This window comes from Muntiacus reevesi, chromosome 9, assembly GCF_963930625.1.
Source record: "Muntiacus reevesi chromosome 9, mMunRee1.1, whole genome shotgun sequence".
Lineage (NCBI taxonomy): Eukaryota > Metazoa > Chordata > Mammalia > Artiodactyla > Cervidae > Muntiacus > Muntiacus reevesi.
This window is the reverse complement of record NC_089257.1, coordinates 14,527,936-14,546,485: the sequence shown is the minus strand read 5'-3', so window position 1 is coordinate 14,546,485 and position 18,550 is coordinate 14,527,936. Positions and strand designations below refer to the sequence as shown.

Below are 18,550 nucleotides of genomic sequence, written 5' to 3'. Positions count from 1 at the left end.
AGAGTCTGTTGGACCTCAAGGAGATCAAACAAGTCAATCCTAAAGGAAATCTACTCTGAATATTCATTGGAAGGACTGATGCTGAGACTGAAGCTCCAGTACTTCGGCCACCTGATGCAAAGAGCTGACTCATTGGAAAAGACCCTGATGCTGGGAAAGACTGAGGGCAGGAGGAGAAGGGGACACCGGGGATGAGATGGTTGGATGGCGCCACTGACTTGGATGAGTCAGAGTCTGAACGAACTCTGGGAAATTGTGAAGCATAGGGAAGCCTGGCGTGCTGCAGCTCATGGGGTCTCAAAGAGTTGGAGACAACTTAGTGACTGAACAGCAGCTTCACTCCAGGGAGGATCTGTGACCCTCCTCTGTGACAGCCCCCTCCTCTTCTGTGTGTTCGCCGCCAAGGCGTGGGTTCTGAGCTGACCACGTCATCTCACCCCCAACTCATTATCAACCTCTCTTTACAGTCTGGTAATTATTATTAATATTCCCTTGTGAAATCTGTGACAAGGTTGGTTGAAAACGTCATTTTGGTAGTCAAAGAAGAGATTTGGTGAAAGGAAGATACAGTTTAACTGTATCTTACTTTCTAGTATCTTTTGGTCTTTATCTTTCAATGATGACCAAAGATAGATTTCATCAATATGTGGTTTGTCAAGGGACATAGTTTAAAAACAAATAAGAGTTATTGATGATGATGGTAAAAAAAGAAAAGGAACTCAGAAGTTGATGTTCTGAGAAGAGATGGTATCCATCATTATGTAAGAGATAAAGGACTTTGGTTATTAAGGCAGAGGTGGCCTTGAGCCATTAGTTGGGCAAATAAATGATGTGATTTAATTTGTGAAATGAAAAATGGTGAAATAGATTGAATGGTGAGGTTTCACCAGATGGTGAAGTAGACTGAATGAGCTAGCTAAACTAACTGGTTTTATAAGAAATAACTCCCAGATCTCAGTGGTTTAATACCTATGTCACAGTTTAATGTGGCTGGCACTGTTCAAGGACGTAGACTGCTACAGGCTTCACCAGCTGTAACCCAAGCTTGTCGAGGTCATCCAGGGGTCACTGTCAAGCTGGCAGATGAGGAAGAGAACACGGGAGACAGTGCGAGGGGGGATTCTATGGGCCAGGTCTGTAAGTGACATGTACCACTTTCGTCCACCTTCCATCGGTGGGGGAACATTTGACCGGGTACCCTGGAGGAAGAGAGCTGTGGGTCCTGGTGAGCACGGGCATTCTGTGCCATGTTGGTGAGACCAGTGGGTGAAGTGCTCAGCTCAACGCCTGGCACCTCGCAGGGGTAAGAGCCACCTGTCTGGAGAAGAGGTAGATGGGAAAGAAATGGCTTCCATTCTGCATTGGCATGGCAACCCAGCTGCTTCTATATGGTTCTGTGGACCTAATGGGGATGCTGGCAGATGCTGTGTCCTGGTTGAGGTCCACAGTGCGCTTACAGGTGTCAGGAACTGTGACCTCGTTAGTGACTTGCACATTTAGTAGGGATGTGCTCTTGAAGCTTCCAACCATGCCTTTAATTACTTGCCTGAAGCTCCTGGGGATCTCAAGGAGGGAAAGAAACTTCTCCATTCTGAAGAACCCCCAAGGGATGGCATTAATTTGCCCCCTTGCAAACTTTTCTTAACTCTTTGCCTCAGCTCCGGAGGGCATAATTAATTGCCTAGAGTTGTCATCATGCCAGAAAACCCTAGTGTGGCCTCCAGAAAGTGGAGGAATAACTGATCACTGTATTCACAGGACAGAAAACTAATTGGCTGTTTCTCTTCCCTTGATGATCCTTGTAACAGCAGAGAACTTTTTCTATTAAATGCAAAGAGGCTAACAACATCTGAGTTGTGGAGTGTTAGTAGAAACCGCTGAGAATACATGGATTGATCAACAGTTTTCCTTTCTACGTTTACATTGTATTACACATACACATGTTATAATACATATGTATTACACATATTTTTCAACTTTCAAAAAAGTTTCATAATACATTTTGGAGCTCTTTCAATATCAGTGTATGTAGATATGCTCACCTGTATTAGGCCTCGTTGCCATAGCAAAATATCGGATGGGGTGGGTAAGCAACAGGAATGTAATTCTCATAGCTCTGAGGCCAGCAGCTCAAGATCAAGGTGCTGGTGGATTTGGTCCCCTGGTGAGGACATGCCTCCCGGCTTGCAGAGTCTGCCTTCCGGCTGTGTCCTGACATGGCACGTGGAGAGAAAGAGAGCAAGAGAGAGAACGGGTTCTTCTGCTGATTCCATCATCAAGGTTCTACCCTTAGTACCTCCTCTGACTCTAATTACTTCCCAAAGACTCCATCTCAAGTACCATCACATTAAGGGTTAGAACTTCAGCACATGAATTTTTGGCAGACACAATTAGTCCATGGGCTTCCCTCGTAGCTCAGATGGTAAAGAATCTGCCTGCAATGCAGGAGACCTGGGTTCGAGTCCTGGTTTGGGAAGATCCTGTAGAGAAGGAAATGGCAACCCACTCCAGTGTTCTTGCCTGGAGAATCCCATGGATGGAGGAGCCTGGTGGGCTGCAGTCCATGGGGTCACAAGAGTCGGACACGATCTAGCGACAAAAGCACCACCACCAATTCGTCCATAGAAGCATTCTTTTTTTCTATTTTTTATTTTATTTTCAATTTCTTATTTTATTTTCAATTTCAGCTTTGTTGAGGGATTGACAAATGAAATCGTAAGGTAAATTATACATGGTGGTGATTCCATATATATATATATATATACATACATACATATATATATATATATATATATATATATATATATATATATATATAAAAGGCTAGTGTTGATACATCCGTCACTCTGCAAACTCATATTTATTTTTTTGGTGAGAATATTTAAGGTCTACTCTTTTAGTGAATTTCAATTACACAATATGGTGTTGTCAGCTATAGTCACTAGGCTATACATTAAGTCCTCTGATCTTATTCATCTTACAGCTGAGAGCTTGTACCCTTTCACCAGCTTTCCCTATTTCCCCCAGTGCCTGGAAACTGTTTCTACTCTGGGTTTCTGAGTTTGACCTTTTATTTTAGATTCTATATATTAACCTCTTTTACTATATCATGATCTACTTTTTCTCTTGTTGCATTATTATTATTTTTTAAAATTTGTTTATTTGGCTGTGACAAGTCTTAGTTGCAACATGCAGGATCTTCATTGCGTTGTGGGATGGTTCCTTGTGGCACGTGGATTTTCTAGTCGTGGCTGGAAGAGTGTGGGGGCTCAGAGTGTGGGGGCTCAGTAGTTGCAGTGTGTTTATTTGCTGGGCAGCATGCTGAGTCTTAGTTCCCTGACCAGGGATCGAACATGAGTCCCGTGCATTGGAAAGCAGATCCTGAAGAACTGGGCCACCAGGGAAATTCTTCTTGTTACATTCTTTGAAAGTCGATTTTTTTTTTCTGATATAAGAGCAGCAACTCCTGTTCTCTTTTGGTTTCCATTGCATGGAATATCTTTTTCCATTCCTTCACTTTCACTCTATGCCTTAAAGTTGAAGGGGTATAGGCATCATATAGTTGGGTCTTTTTAATTCACTGAGACACTCTATGTCTTTTGATTGGAGAATTTTATTCATTCACATTTAATGTAATCATTATTGGTGTGGACTTACTATTGCCATTTTTATTTAATTGTTTTCCAGCTGTTTTATAATTCCTTTGTTTCTTCCTCTTGGTTTCTTCCTTTGTGATTCCTAAGCCTAGATTCCTTTCTTTTTTTATCTTTTGGGTATCTACTATAGCTTTTTGCTTTGTTTACCTTAAGGCTTACATGAAACATATTTATAATAGTCTATTTTAAGCTGATGACAACTTAAGTTCGAATGCATACTGAAGCTTCACGTTTTTAGTACCCCAAACATTTATGTTTTTGACATCACAATTTATGTCTTTTTACTCTGTATGTCTGTTAACAAACTATTGTAGTTATAGTTATTTTTAATACTTTTATTTTTTAACCATCATACTAGAGTAATAAGTGATTTATTCTTCACTGTTACAGCATTGGAGTATTTTGAATTTAGCTATATATTTAACTTTATCAGTGAGATTTATATTTTCATATGTTTTGCTGTTACTAATTAGAGTCCTTTCACTTTAGTTGAAGAATTTCCTTTAACCTGTCTTATGGGACTGGTCTAATGGTGATCAATTCCTTCAATGTTTGCTTGTTTGTAAAACTCTTGGTCCCTCCTTCAATTCTGGAAGACAACTTTCCTGGGTAGAGTATTCTTGGGGGCATTTTTTGCCCCCTTGGCACATTGTTGCCTTATGGCCTACAAAGCTTCTGCTGAAAAATTTGTTGATAGTATTATGGGGGTTTCCTTTTACGTAGAAGTTGTCTTTCTCTTATTGCTTTTAAAGATTGTCTCCTTGTTGTTAACTTTGCCAGTTGAATGATAATATGTCTTGGTGTGAGTCTCTTTGTATTCATCTTATGTAACTTCCTGGGCTTCTTGGATCTGGATATCTGTTTCTTTCTCCAGGTCAGGGAAATTTTCAGCCATCATTTCTTTCTCATAAATTTAAAAATTGTTTATTTATTTATTGGCTATTCAGGACCTGGGTGTTCATTGAAAGGGCTGATGTTGAAGCTGAAACTCCAATACTTTGGCCTACTGATGCGAAGAGCTGACTCATTTGAAAAGACCCTGATGCTGGGAAAGATTGAGGGCAGGAGGAGAAGGGGACAACAGAGGATGAGATGGTTGGATGGCATCACCGATTCAATGGACATGGGTTTGGGTGTACTCCGGGAATTGCTGATGGACAGGGAGGCCTGGTGTGATGTGGTTAATGGGGCTGCAAAGAATTGGACAAGACTGAGCGACTGAACTGAACTAAACTGAACAGAACCTCAATGGATTGGATGATATATTGTCATGGGGGAGGGAAATATGCTTTACTCAGTCTACTGAGTAAAGCTGAAAATGCTAATCTTTTCCAGAAACATCTTCATGGGCACACCCAGAAATAATGTTTAACCAGATATTTGGCATCATGTGGTGCAGTCAAGTTGACACATACAATTAATCATGATAGACATCTACTGAGACTCAGTATTATCTGCATCCAGGCAGTGCCAGAGGAAAGAGTGTGGAGCATGTTCATGGGAGGCTTCCTGTGGTCAGGGCTGAAAGTGGTCCACGTCACTCCTCACCTTTTGTTGGAGAGATGCTATTTACATTCACTCCTGACTACAGCAATGGTCAGCAGTGTGTGCCTGTGGGAGGGAAGAGCAGATTAATGAGAGATATTTCCTATTGATTTATGAGATACTATATAGTATGTGTAGTGACTTCTCATTCTCCTTTGCGGCTTTGGGCTCATCTTGGCTCATCTGAATCTCAGCCATCTCCTCCAGGTAGCCCCTGTTGTAGGTTATCTCCTCATTGAAGCTCCCAGAGAAGATAACCCGACTTCCAGCCACATCTCACCTCCTTCATGGGGCTAGCAGGAACCCCTATATTTTCATACCACACGAAACATCTATACATTTAAATTTTTATTTTGCTGTACTTTATGCTTATCCATGTACCACAGATTTCCTAATTTCATTATTTAAAGTTTTAGTATATTTTGATATTTGTATATAATGTTTAACCACTAAAAATAAGGTTTCTGAAGGTGTGACTTTCAAAATAGATGATTAAGTAGCTCACAAAACCTATCTCTAAGAAGCAACAATGAAACTGGACAAGTTTGTCAAAAATAGTGATTTGAAACCCCTGGATATTGACCAGAAGCACACAACAAACTGGGAAGTGCTTATCCAAGAAAATTTACCCAACCTTGGAAAGAAGAGCAGGAATCTTTGGGCATTTAATTTTGAGGCTGTCCCCATCCACTCACCTACTAATTATATGGTTTAGACATTCTGGGGAGAGCATCAGTCTGTAAGGACAGGTATCTACACTTCTAGAGAGGGTTGACTCTATTTATTTGGAGCAGAGTGAAGGAAATTTCATGTCCAGGGTCATTGTTGAAAGCGATAGTGATCTCAGTGACTAGAAATCAGAGACACTCAACATTGCATCTCTCCTGAGGTCTTGAGACTTTTTTGAGGCAAGCTACAGTTTGGCAGAGAAATGAAAAAATGTGACAGGAAGATCTGGGGAGTTATATCTCTTCTCAGTTTTCTTTGTATTTATTACAGTAGAAAAATTCACTGAAGCAGTCCATGAAGGTCACTGCAGAGGACCATGAAGGTCACTGCAGAGGACCATGAAGGTCGCTGTGGAGGACCGTGAAGGTTGCTTTGGAGGACATGAAGGTCACTGCAGAGGACCATGAAGGTCGCTGCGGAGGACCGTGAAGTTTGCTTTGGAGGACATGAAGGTCACTGCAGAGGACCATGAAGGTCACTGTGGAGGACCATGAAGGTCGCTGCGGGGGACCATGAAGGTTGCTGTGGAGGACCGTGAAGGTTGCTTTGGAGGACATGAAGGTCACTGCAGAGGACCATGAAGGTCGCTGCGGAGGACCGTGAAGGTTGCTTTGGAGGACATGAAGGTCACTGCAGAGGACCATGAAGGTCGCTGCGGAGGACCGTGAAGGTTGCTTTGGAGGACATGAAGGTCACTGCAGAGGACCATGAAGGTCACTGTGGAGGACCATGAAGGTCGCTGCGGGGGACCATGAAGGTTGCTGTGGAGGACCGTGAAGGTTGCTTTGGAGGACATGAAGGTCACTGCAGAGGACCATGAAGGTCGCTGCGGGGGGCCATGAAGGTCGCTGCGGGGGGCCATGAAGGTCACTGCGGGGGACCATGAAGGGTGCTGTGGGGGACCATGAAGGTCGCTGCGGGGGGCCATGAAGGTCGCTGCGGGGGACCATGAAGGGTGCTGCGGGGGACCGTGAAGGTTGCTGCGGGGGACCGTGAAGGGTGCTGCGGGGGACCATGAAGGGTGCTGCGGGGGACCATGGAGGTCACTGCGGAGGACCATGAAGGTCACTGCGGAGGACCCTCACTGCACAGTGAATCAGAGTGGAGGGTGGTGCTGGAGCACAGAGGGCTTCAGGAGTCCACCCCGAGGGCTCTCATCATCTGCTCTCAGCCTCGTCTGGTCTGTGGTTCATGTTCTCTACAAAGAAAATTAGTCATAGTTCTGTGGGATGCTGTCAGTTCAATCATTATCTCATCTGAATCCTAAAATGTTAGCTACTACTATGCTCTTGATATAAGGTAGTGGAAAAAAGGGGGGATAGCATACAATGATTACTATGTGCATACACACAAAAATGAGCATACAACAACTGCTATGGTTCCTGCTTCTGTAGCTAGTCAGCAGTCACCAACTGGCCCATAGCCTGTCCTGCCCTTAGACACAGGCGTGTGGGATCCCTACACCAGGTGCTATGCCCCAGGAGGCCAGCTTTTCAGAGCACCTTTCTTGAAATTTTAAAACTCTCCATTTAGTGCTCAAAGGAAGCCAGGTTTACTTCCTTATCCCTCAGGAGATTTTATATCTCCTGAAAGATAAACAACCTCACTACTCAGAACTGTTCAAACTTCTTGGGTTTCAGTGATGAGAGGTTGAAGGTGCTAGGCCATCGTGTAAAAATCACGCGCTGTTTATTGTATTGCTACTTCAAGATTTAACCTGTACATGTTGATCCGTTCTGGCTATTGTTTAAACAAGTTAGTAAACCTGCTCAGAAAGTAGAACTCTCTTCTCTTCAAGACATGCAAACCAAATTTAAATTATTTTAATATTTGCATATATTTCCCGCTTTTACTGTAAGCCTATGTCAGTGGTTGAACTCCCTAGGCAACATCTCTCAGGTTGAGTGTGTGTGTAAACATTTACTGGGAAGTGCTCCCAGTATTAACTTCTGTATAACAATGAAGAGGGCAGAATTAGGCAGAGGGAGAAGTCAAACCACGATACAGTGACAAAAAGATCTGGGAGGGCCCCCCAAGGAGCTTTAGAGCTGGGGTGGCCCTTTGGAGTTGTCTCAAGTTGAGGTAGGAGGCCCAGGTCTTCTCACCATCACCTTGACCGTTCTTGCATGCTGTCTGCTACAGACGAGGATCTGATTCTGGTGCTGCCCTGGGGGCTGGCAGTGTCTGGAGAGGAATTAGGAGTCAGACAGTAGCAGCCATCCCTCTGGGCAGTTGAGGGAATGAAGGGGCCTGTGGGTGGCTCACCACAGCATCTACTAAAGTCCCTTTCCTTGACTCAGGTAGTCCAGTAGCGAGCAGTGTTTTTAAACATTCTGAATCCAGCATCGCTTGTACTGTAGCATCCACAGAAACAATTCCCATCGATGAACTGTTTAAAGAAAGCTATGTGAGAGAAACTCCTTCACCTCAAATTAAATTCTTAAAACATAAGTTGCCTAGGTGTCTGGAGTTGCCAAGTTAATGGTAAGAACAGTAACGTCCACGAATGCAGCTCCTATCATGGAAAAATTGCTTTCACCTGCAGTTCTGTCTCATTTGATTCTCTATATAACCCTGGGAAGTGGTTGGAAGAGTAGTGTCAACCCATTTAACAAATTGAGAAACATTCAAGGCAAAGGAGAGTGAAATCCACTTCAACATTTGGTTTTGGTATCATCCTTTATTAGTAAACCTAGACAGCGTATTAAAAAGCAGAGACATTACTTTGCTCACAAAGGTCCTTCTAGTCGAAGCTATGGTTTTTCAGTAGTCATGTGTGGATGTGAGAGTTGGGCCATAAAGAAATTGAGTGCCGAAGAATTGATGCTTTTGAACTGTGGTGTTGGAGAAGACTCTTGAGAGTCCCTTGGACTGCAAGGAGATCAAACCAGTCAATCTTAAGGGAAATCAGTGCTGAATATTCATTGGAAGGACAGATGCTGAAGCTGAAACTCCAATACATTGTTCACCTGACATGAAAAACTGACTCATTTGAAAAGACCCTGGTGCTGGGAAAGATTGAAGGTGGGAAGAAAAGAGGGTGACAGAGGATGAGATGGTTGCATGGCATTACAGACTCGATGGACATGAGTCTGAGCAAGTTTGGGGAGTTGGTGATGGACAGGGAGGCCTGGTGTGCTGCAGTCCATGGGGTCGCAAAGAGTCGGACACGACTGAATGACTGAACTGATATACCTGACATCAGTTCAGTTCAGTTCAGTTCAATCACTCAGTCATATCTGACTCTTTGCGACCCCATGGACTGCAGCACACCAGGCTTCCCTGTCCATCACCAACTCCCCGAGCTTGCTCAAACCTGACATACCTGACATATCTCATGACTTAGAGGCATTACCCAGAGACAACAAAACTATCTGCTATGAAACAGACTATGTTTGACGTCAGAATTCTCTGTACAAATGTTTAATCCACTCAGGGCTCCCAGTAGGGAATATCTCTTATCAGATATTTGAATATCGCTAAAGTCAAACCACTAGTGACTAGTAAGGGAGGTCCTCCAAACTAGGTCTTTAGACTTCAAATCCAAGACGCCTTATATTGGATTAATATTAAATTGCTTATTTGTATAATGAGTTAAGGGCTGATTACTGACTATTCTCAGCAACCATTTTTGGAAACCGGTACAACCGAGGCTGTTCCAGTACACTGAACTTCCTGTCGGGGTCTCCCCTATTTCTGCCCAACAGCCTCTTGATCCATAGTATCTTCACGGCATTTTTCACCTCCGTGTTTCTCAGGGTGTAGACCAGAGGGTTCAACATGGGTGTGATGATGGTGTAAAATACAGCCACTATCTTGTCTTCAGGGAAAGTGGTGGAAGGTCTCAGGTACATGAAGAGGCAGGGGACGAAAAACAAGATGACCACAATGATATGGGAAGCACATGTGGAGAGGGCCTTGCGCCTCCCCTCTGATGAGCGGGTCTTGAAAGAAAGCAAGATGACAGTGTAAGAACCGACAAGAATGACGAAGGAGCTCAGTGAAATCATGCCGCTGTTGGCCACCACCACGAGCCCCGCCACATGCGTGTCTGTGCAAGCCAGCTTCAGTAAAGGGTGGACATCACAGAAGTAGTGGTCGATCAGGTTGGGGCCACAGAAGGGCAGTTGTACAGTGAGCATGGTCTGGACAAAAGTATGCACAAACCCTCCTAGCCAGCAGAACGCCAGCAAGAGGGAGCAGAATTTCCAGTCCATGATGGTCAAATAGTGCAGAGGCTTACAGATGGCCACGTACCTGTCATAGGCCATCACTGTGAGGATAAAGATTTCTGTGCAGCCAAACAGGTGCGAGAAAAAGAGCTGGAGCATACAGCCAACAAAAGAGATTCTTGTGTCCTTGACTTGAAAGTCAATAATCAGTTTGGGAGCCGTGACAGAGGAATAGCAGATGTCAACAAAGGATAGGAGGCTGAGGAAGAAGTACATCGGAGAGCTGAGGTTTGGGCTCCTTAGAACAGTCATTATAATGAAAAAATTTCCTGTCATGAGGATTATGTAAAAGAGTAGGAACAAAATGAAGCATAGTTGCTGTACTTCCCTGTTTTGGGACAGACCCATGAGGATAAATTCAGTAACATTATTTCCCATGAAACATGGAAGTTTACAAGAGAGAAATGCTTTGTGTTTTGCCTGTTGGAAAAAGGATAAAGGACAATTAGATTGGGGCACATGATATAACATTATTGTTTTTATTTTTTTAGCAGTTATTCACAAAGTTCCTCCCTTAAAGGTTTTGGTTTCATTATACTCTGTTTCTTAAAATTATGTGAGATTAAGGGTGGAACAGAGGGAGCAAGAGGAGAGAAAAGAAAAACTGATGGCCTTTAAATATATTTGGGCATGGAGTCTAGGTTCTCCACTTGTCAGTTGTCTGAATCATAGTTGCTTGAGAATTTAAATTATATCTTCTTTTTACATCAAGTTTCCAAGTGATAAAGTCCACTCTTCTATTTCAGGATGCTATTTCCCTATGTTGCAGTTGGTATATGGAATGTGAAGTGAAGTGAAAGTCGCTCAGTCGTGTCTGACTCTTTGCAACCCCATGGACTATATAGTCCATGGAATTCTCTAGGCCAGAATACTGGAGTGGGTAGACTCTTTCTTCTCCAGGGGATCTTCCCAGCCCAGGGATTGAACCCAGGTCTCCTGCATTGCAGGTGGTTTCTTTACCAGCTGAGCCACAAGGGAAATATGGAATCTATGTAAATATACACACATTTGTGATCATAAGTATTGATACATGTCTTCAAATGTACAACTTTGAGCCAGACCTGGGATGTAATGAGCCTTCTGTGTAGCTCTTTGGCCTCCCAAATTACTATCAACCTGATTGTCTTTATCACATTCAGTTTAGTTCAGTTGTTCAGTCATGTCCGAGTCTTTGCAACCCCATTGACTGCAGAACACCAGGCCTCCCTATCCATCACCAACTCCCAGAGCTTGCTCAAACTCATGTCCATCGAGTTAGTGATGCCATCCAACCATCTCATCCTCTGTCATCCCTTTCTCCTCCTGCCTTCAATCTTTTCCAGCATCAAGGTCTTTTCCAATGACTCAGCTCATCACATCAGGTGGCCAAAGTATTGGAGCTTCAGCTTCAGTGAATATTCCAATGAATATTCAGGACTGATTTCCTTTAGGATGAACTGGTTGGATCTCCTTGCTGTCCAAAGGGCTCTCAAGAGTCTTCTCCAACACCACAGATCAAAAGCATCAATTCTTCAGTCCTCAGCTTTCTTTATGGTCCAACTCTCACATCCATACATGACTACTGGAAAAACCACAGCTTTGACTAGATGGGCCTTTGTCAGCAAAGTAATGTCTCTGCTTTTTAATATGCTGTCTAAGTTGGTCATAACTTTCCTTCCAAGCAGTAAGCATCTTTTAATTGCATGGCTGCAATCACCATCTGCAGTGATTTTGGAGCCCAAGAAAATAAAGTCTGTCACTGTTTCCATTGTTTCTGCATCTATTTGCCATGAAATGATGGGACCAGATGCCATTCATCTTAGTTTTTTGAATGCTGAGTTTTAAGCTGGCCAGTTTTTTGAACGATGCATTTTATCACATTAGATTATTATATTATTCTGGGACTTCACTTTTTGTCTCTTCTCATCTGTTTAGAAGTTTGAGAAAGTGCATAGAGGCTTCACAAAATGGAAATACCATTTGCAAGATACTCAAACCTTCAGATTTTACCTGACATTGTTACAGGATTGGGGAGGTACCAGTTCTCAATTAGGTTAGTAGTGCCTCTGACAATGACCAACTGTGAGATCTGGGGTAAGTTATTTGTCTTCACTGAGACCTAATTTCTTTGGTCAAAGGATTGACTCTAGAGAGTCAGTCCCTCTAGAGGACACCAGGGCTTCCTCCAGTTAATGTTATATCATGAAATGTATGGTTATCTCTCCAATACAAAGAATCACTCTCATTGAATATGATTTCTTTCTTTTATTGTTTTTGTGTCCCTTTGAACCAAAGATGTATAAAGGTGGGGACAATGTGTATTTATTTTTGTGTTGGTTTATTAGTTTGACAAGTTATTTAAGCTTTTTTAAACTTCATCTTTCAAATGGAAAGCTACTGACTACTTCAGAGAATTGTTTCAAGTACCAAACCCAGTCCAGCATATTGGAAGTGCTCACTGAATTATACCTTTTGATTTTCCAACTCGATTTCCAGTACTTACATTTTGTTATGAAACTTTTAAAATATACACAGAATAGAGATAATGCATGCTCATATACTTGTTGTTTAGCCACTAAGTCATGTCTGACTCTTTGTCACCCCATGAACTGCAGCACCCCAGGCTTCCCTGTTCTCAGTATCTCTCAGAGCTTGCTCAATCTCATGCCCACTGAGTCAGTGATGCTATCTAACCATCTCATTACTCAGATTAAAAAATGATTTTTTACCACTTTTACCACAATAATTCTGTGGTAAAATTATTTTAACTACATTTGCTTCATGGATCTCTCTTTTTCCTTACTTTTTTGTCCCAAATTATTTTAGTGGAAATCTGTCATCATGTCATTTCAACTTCAGTATCCATGCCTCTGAAATTAAGGCATTAAAAAAAATAAGCATGAGGCCTTAATCACATCTAATAATATTACCAGTAGTTTCCCGGTATCTGGTCTGCTGTAGCCACGTTTTCTTCCCACCTCTCCTTACAGTAATTAGTTGAGTGCCTACTTTGCCTGCTGTGTAGAATAGGGTCACTCACTGTGAGTACCGAATACCTGCTGTGTGGACAGTGTGATTAAAAAACTGAACTTTCAATTTTATTTAAATTTAATTTGTAAAAGTAAAGTGATATAAAATGTTTGACATCATAAAAATTTGTGTAATTGAGTTAAACAAGATTTTAATATTACAAAAATGAGTTCAGTTTAGTTCGGTCACTCAGTCATGTCCGACTCTTTGCAACCCCATGGACTGCAGCACGCCGGGCCTGCCTGTCCATCACCAAGTCCCGGAGCTTACTCAAACTCATCTCCATTGAGTTGGTGATGCCATCCAACCATTTCATCCTCTGTAATCCCCTTCTCCTCCTGCCTTCAATCTTTCCCAGCATCAGGGTCTTCTCCAATGAGTCAGTTCTTCGCATCAGGTGGCTAAAGTATTGGCGTTTCAGCTTCAGCATCAGTCCTTCCAATAAATACTCAGGACTGATTTCTTTTAAGATGGACTGGTTGGATCTCCTTGCAGTCCAAGGGACTCTGAAGAGTCTTCTCCAACACCACAGTTCAAAAGCATCAATTCTTTGGTGCTAAGCTTTCTTTATAGTTCAACTCTCACATCCATACATGACCACTGGAAAAACCATAGCTTTGACTAGACAGACCTTTGTGGGCAAAGTAATGTCTCCACTTTTTAATATGCTTTCTAGGTTGGTCATAGTTTTTCTTCCAAGGAGTAAGCATCTTTTAATTGCATGGCTGCAATCACCATCTGCAGTGATTTTGAAGCCCAAGAAAATGAAATCTGTCACTGTTTCCATTGTTTCCCCATCTATTTGCCACGAAGGGATGGGACCGGATGCCATGATCTCAGCTTTTTGAATGTTGATTTTTAAGCCAACTTTTTCGCTCTCTTCTTTCACTTTTATCAAGAGGCTCTTTAGTTCTTCTTCAATTTCTGCCATAAGAGTGGTGTCATATGCATATCTGAGGTTATTGATATTTCTCCTAGCAATCTTGATTCCAGCTTATGTTTCATCCAGTCCAGCATTTTGCATGATGTGCTCTGCATAGAAGTTAAATAAGCAGGGTGACAATATACAGCCTTGACGTACTCCTTTCCCAATTTGGAACCAGTCTGTTGTTCCATGTCTGGTTCTAACTGCTGTTTCTTCACCTGCATACATGTTTCTCAGGAGACAGGTGAGATGGCCTGGTATTCCCATCTCTTTTCCACATTTGTTGTGATCCACACAGTCAAAGGCTTTGGCATAGTCAATAAACCAGAAGTAGATGTTTTTCTGAAACTCTCTTGCTTTTTGTATGATCCAGTGGATGTTGGTAATTTGATTTCTGGTTCCTCTGACTTTTCTAAATCCAGCTTGAACATCTGGAAGTTCTCAGTTCATGTCCTGTTGAAGCCTCACTTGGAGAATTTTGAGTATTACTTTGCTAGCGTTGTGTTATGAGTGCAATTATGTGGTAGTTTGAACATCCTTTGTCATTTCCTTTCTTAGGGATTAGAATGAAAACTTAACCTTTTTCAGTCCTGTGCCCAATGCTGAGTTTTCCAAATTTGCTGCCATATTGAGTGCAGCACTTTAAAAGCATCATCTTTGAGAACTTGAAATAGCTCAGCTGGAATTCCATCACCTCCAATAGCTTTGTGATATTATTGATGCTTCCTAAGGCCCACTTGACTTTGCACTTCAGGTTGTCGGGACCTAGGTGAGTGACACCATCGTGGTTATCTGGGTCATTAAGATCTTTTTTGTATAGTTCTTCTGTGCATTCTTGCCACTTTTTCTTAATATCTTCTGCTTCTGTTAGGTCTATACCATTTCTATCCTTTATTGAGCCCATCTTTGCATGAAATGTTCCCTTGGCATCTCTAATTTTCTTGAAGAGATCTCTAGTCTTTCCTATTCTATTGGTTTCCTCTATTGTTTGCATTGATCACTAAAGAAGGCTTTCTTTTCTCTCCTTGCTATTCTTTGGAACTCTGCATTTAGATGAGTGTATCTTTCCTCTTCTCCTTTGTCTTTCACTTGTTTTCTTTTGTCAGCTATTTGTAAGGCCTCCTCAGACAACCATTTTGCCTTTTTGCATTTCTTTTTCTTAGGGATGGTCTTGATCACTTCCTCCTATACAATGTCACAAACTTTGGCCATAGTTCTTCAGGCACTCTATCAAATTACAAAAATAAATTCTACCTATTTCTTTTACTTTTATTACATGGTTACAAAAGTATTTAAAATGACAATGTGGCTTGTATTCTGCTTCCTTACCACAGTACTGTACTGAGGGTTAGGCTCTGGTCTCAGTGTGTGACCATAATATCTAATTTAGTTGTTGTAACACTCTGAAGTATGTAGAACTAATAATAGGTTTGCTGCTGCTGCTGCTGCTAAGTCACTTCAGTTGTGTCCAACTCTGTGCGACCCCATAGACGGCAGCCCACCAGGCTCCGTCGTCCCTGAGATTCTCCAGGCAAGAACAGAAGGTGAGGGTGGGATGTTTCGAAAGAACAGCATGTATATTATCTGTGGTGAAACAGACCACCAGCCCAGGTGGGATGCATGAGTCAAGTGCTCGGGCCTGGTGGGCTGGGAAGACACAGAGAAATCGGGTGGAGAGGGAGGTAGGAGGGGGGATCGGGAAGGGGAATACGTGTAACTCTATGGCTGATTCATATCAATGTATGACAAAACCCACTGAAAAATAAAAAAAAAAAGAACACTGGAGTGGGCTGCCATTTCCTTCTCCAATGCATGAAAGTGAAAATAGGTTTGAGGTCTTCTTAATAGGAAGGTTCATATTTTTTAAAGGCCAATGGTAATTTTACATTTAAGTGATATAATGTAGCACAGGCTAAGACAATATTTTATAACAATTAAATCTTTGTTCTACCAATGACCAGCTATGACTGTGGATAAACTTAGTTTTCCTTACTGGGTTTTATTTCTTATGTGAATAATGGGACTAGTTCTACACATTCCACAGTGTCGCTACAATTAAATTAGATATTATGGTCACATTTGAGGGCTTCTTGGTCTTCCCTGGTAGCCAACTTAGTAAAGAATCCACCTGTAATGCAGAAGACCCCAGTTTGATTCCTGGGTCGGGAAGATCTGCCTGAGAAGGGATAGGCAACCCACTCCAGTATTCTTGGGCTTTCCTGGTAGCTCAGCTGGTAAAGAATCTGCCTGCAATGTAGGAGACCTGGGTTTGATCCCTGGGTGGGAAGATCCCCTGGAGAAGGAACTGTTACCCACCCCAGTATTCCTACATGGAGAATCCCATGGACCCCATCTTCATGGGGTCTCAAAGAGTCAGACACGACTGGGCGACTTTCACTTTTGAGGTCTTCTTTATTCTTCTAGGGTCTCTGGGAGAGAACTGCCACTTTAATTAACTTAAATAAAGTGTAATTAACTAGGATGGACACCAGTGCTCTGTGATAAGTTAGTGGAGTCCTGATATCTGTGCCCTCGGTAGACCCACCGGCTTATAACTGGACAGTCGTTTTGACTGTAGGACAGGCACAGTCTTAGAAAAGGGTTCTGATCATGGAGAAGCATATCCAAGCTCTCCCATTATCCTGCCAGAGTCTGGGACTCAGCAAGATCCTTTTACCCATCTTCCCTCCCCACCCTGTTACCTGCCACGTGGTGCTGCAACTAGGCGTGGATTTTTCCATATATGCCAGAAACTTTCAATCGGTAACTGAATGTGGATCTAGGCAAAATCTAACGGATGAGACTTTAGGCTTCTCCAAATGCTAAATTCCACTGCCTGACTGGATGCTCAATCCCTGAGAAAATCAATCATCACACTTGTCCTGAAAGAGGTGGCTTTCCAAAAGTCTGGTGTAGATGTATTTTTGACCCCTCTAGGTATCTTCTGTTTATTTTGATCTTAATATATAAAACCATCATCTTTGAGATTACTTGGTGTCTCCTGAAAAATAGTCCCCCATTTATTCCTTAGAATTGCTGCCTTGGTCACAAAGCAAGGTCACTTGTTTTGACGCCTAGAGCAAAGCTAAGTTTTTACATTGTTAAGATCTTGGCAGGTTTTCAGTAAACAGGAAGGACAGAGGATAAATGTAGAATACAAATATGTGACTGAGAACATTCCAAAGTTAACTTACTTTCTCTCCGAGATCCAGAGTTGCTGTCACCTCAGTGTAAATTTGGTCAAGAGTCTTGGTTTAGGGGTCTTTCAAATCCAAATGCTATGGCTTGAGAAGGAGAAGGAAAAGCTGCTTTTTACCTAGAGAACGCGGTGCTGTCACTGTCCTGAGTAACGAGCTCCCTTGAGCCTTCCAGGCTGCTTTCCCTGCTGGAAATTCTCACTAAAGATGCACAAAACTTCCTCCTCTGCTTTGGTCAATGTGGGAACCCTCTTGGGAGATAACTGCTTTTTATGGTCCCTGGATGTGGATCACCATGAATACCCATCCTTTAGTTTAACTATAATGGATTCCATTGGTTAAATACTTACTATGTGTTCTGCATTATTATAAACACTTTATAGGCATTGCATGGTTTCTTGTTTTGTGTTTAGGGCCTCAGTTGAACTGAATTGATGTAATCAGGACTGTGGTTTTGAGGCCCTCAATCATCATTGTTCCATGCACAACCTGTTCAGTATTATTTTAATAAATAAATACCTGTAAGCCATAATGTAATCCAAGTGTTGAGCGTTATCAATAACTTAAGTCTGCATGCTTATTTCTAGCCTATCCCATTATCTATCCTTGAACTCCAAGGAGTAGCTTTATTTTAAAATCTGTGTCTTTTACTGTTTTGATTTAGAATATTTTAAGATTGAATGCTGTTTCTTGACTGTCATGCCATTTTGATAGTTTTGTAAAAGGCCCCTACTTTTTTTTTTTCATTTTTATGTTAGTTATCTTTTGTTATTGATCTGTAAGTCCTTTTTATATAATTTGGATTTTACCAGACACTGAATCCTTTGGTGCCTTCATCTTGGACTTTCCAGCCTTTAGGTCTGTAAAATTTCTGTTATTTATAACTTACCCAGTCTTACAGGGCAGGAAACTGAAGCTATAAGCCTGGATGAGGAGGATAGGAGGCATGTGGGAGAAGCACAAACCTTCAAACCCTCCTCTCTTACAGAACAAAATAAAAAACAAAACAGGTGGACAGGCATAGCAAAGCAGAAACAGAGTCACAGGTGCAGAGAACAAACCGATCGCTGCCAGAGGGGAGCGATGCGGAGAAGGAGATCGGTGAGGGAGGTGGAGTGCAAGCTTCCACTTCCTCTTTGTTAACATTTCCTTTATGTATTTAGGTGCTCCTCTGTTGGGTGCATGTATATTTATAATTTCATATCTCCTTGGATTGACCTCTCATCATTGTGCATTTTCCTTTTTTGTCTCTTATCA

The 18,550-nt window shown here is 42.1% G+C and overlaps 3 protein-coding genes across 3 annotated transcripts in view; 2 read left to right on the top strand and 1 right to left on the bottom strand.

Annotated features, from left to right (window-relative positions):
* LOC136174351 (olfactory receptor 4X2-like) overlaps positions 1 to 18,550 on the top strand; it is a 74,144-nt gene that overhangs the window by 7,558 nt on the left and 48,036 nt on the right. The window lies entirely within an intron of this gene.
* LOC136174352 (olfactory receptor 4B1-like) overlaps positions 1 to 18,550 on the top strand; it is a 60,603-nt gene that overhangs the window by 7,575 nt on the left and 34,478 nt on the right. The window lies entirely within an intron of this gene.
* Positions 6,493 to 10,540, bottom strand: LOC136174495 (olfactory receptor 4S2-like). The gene is made up of 2 exons (XM_065944680.1): positions 9,544 to 10,540; positions 6,493 to 6,998 (listed from the first exon to the last, which is right to left on the bottom strand). The coding sequence occupies exons 1-2, from the start codon at positions 10,538 to 10,540 to the stop codon at positions 6,493 to 6,495; spliced, it is 1,503 nt and encodes a 500-aa protein (XP_065800752.1).

Bases quoted from the DNA above. Each gene is read 5' to 3' on its own strand.
- LOC136174495 (XM_065944680.1), bottom strand. From the start codon at position 10,540: ATGGGAAATAATGTTACTGAATTTATCCTCATGGGTCTGTCCCAAAAC. The intron at 6,999-9,543 runs GTCAGTAATCAG...GGTCCTCCGCAG, and splicing joins AAAAATGGTTGCTGAGAATA to TGACCTTCATGGTCCTCCGC.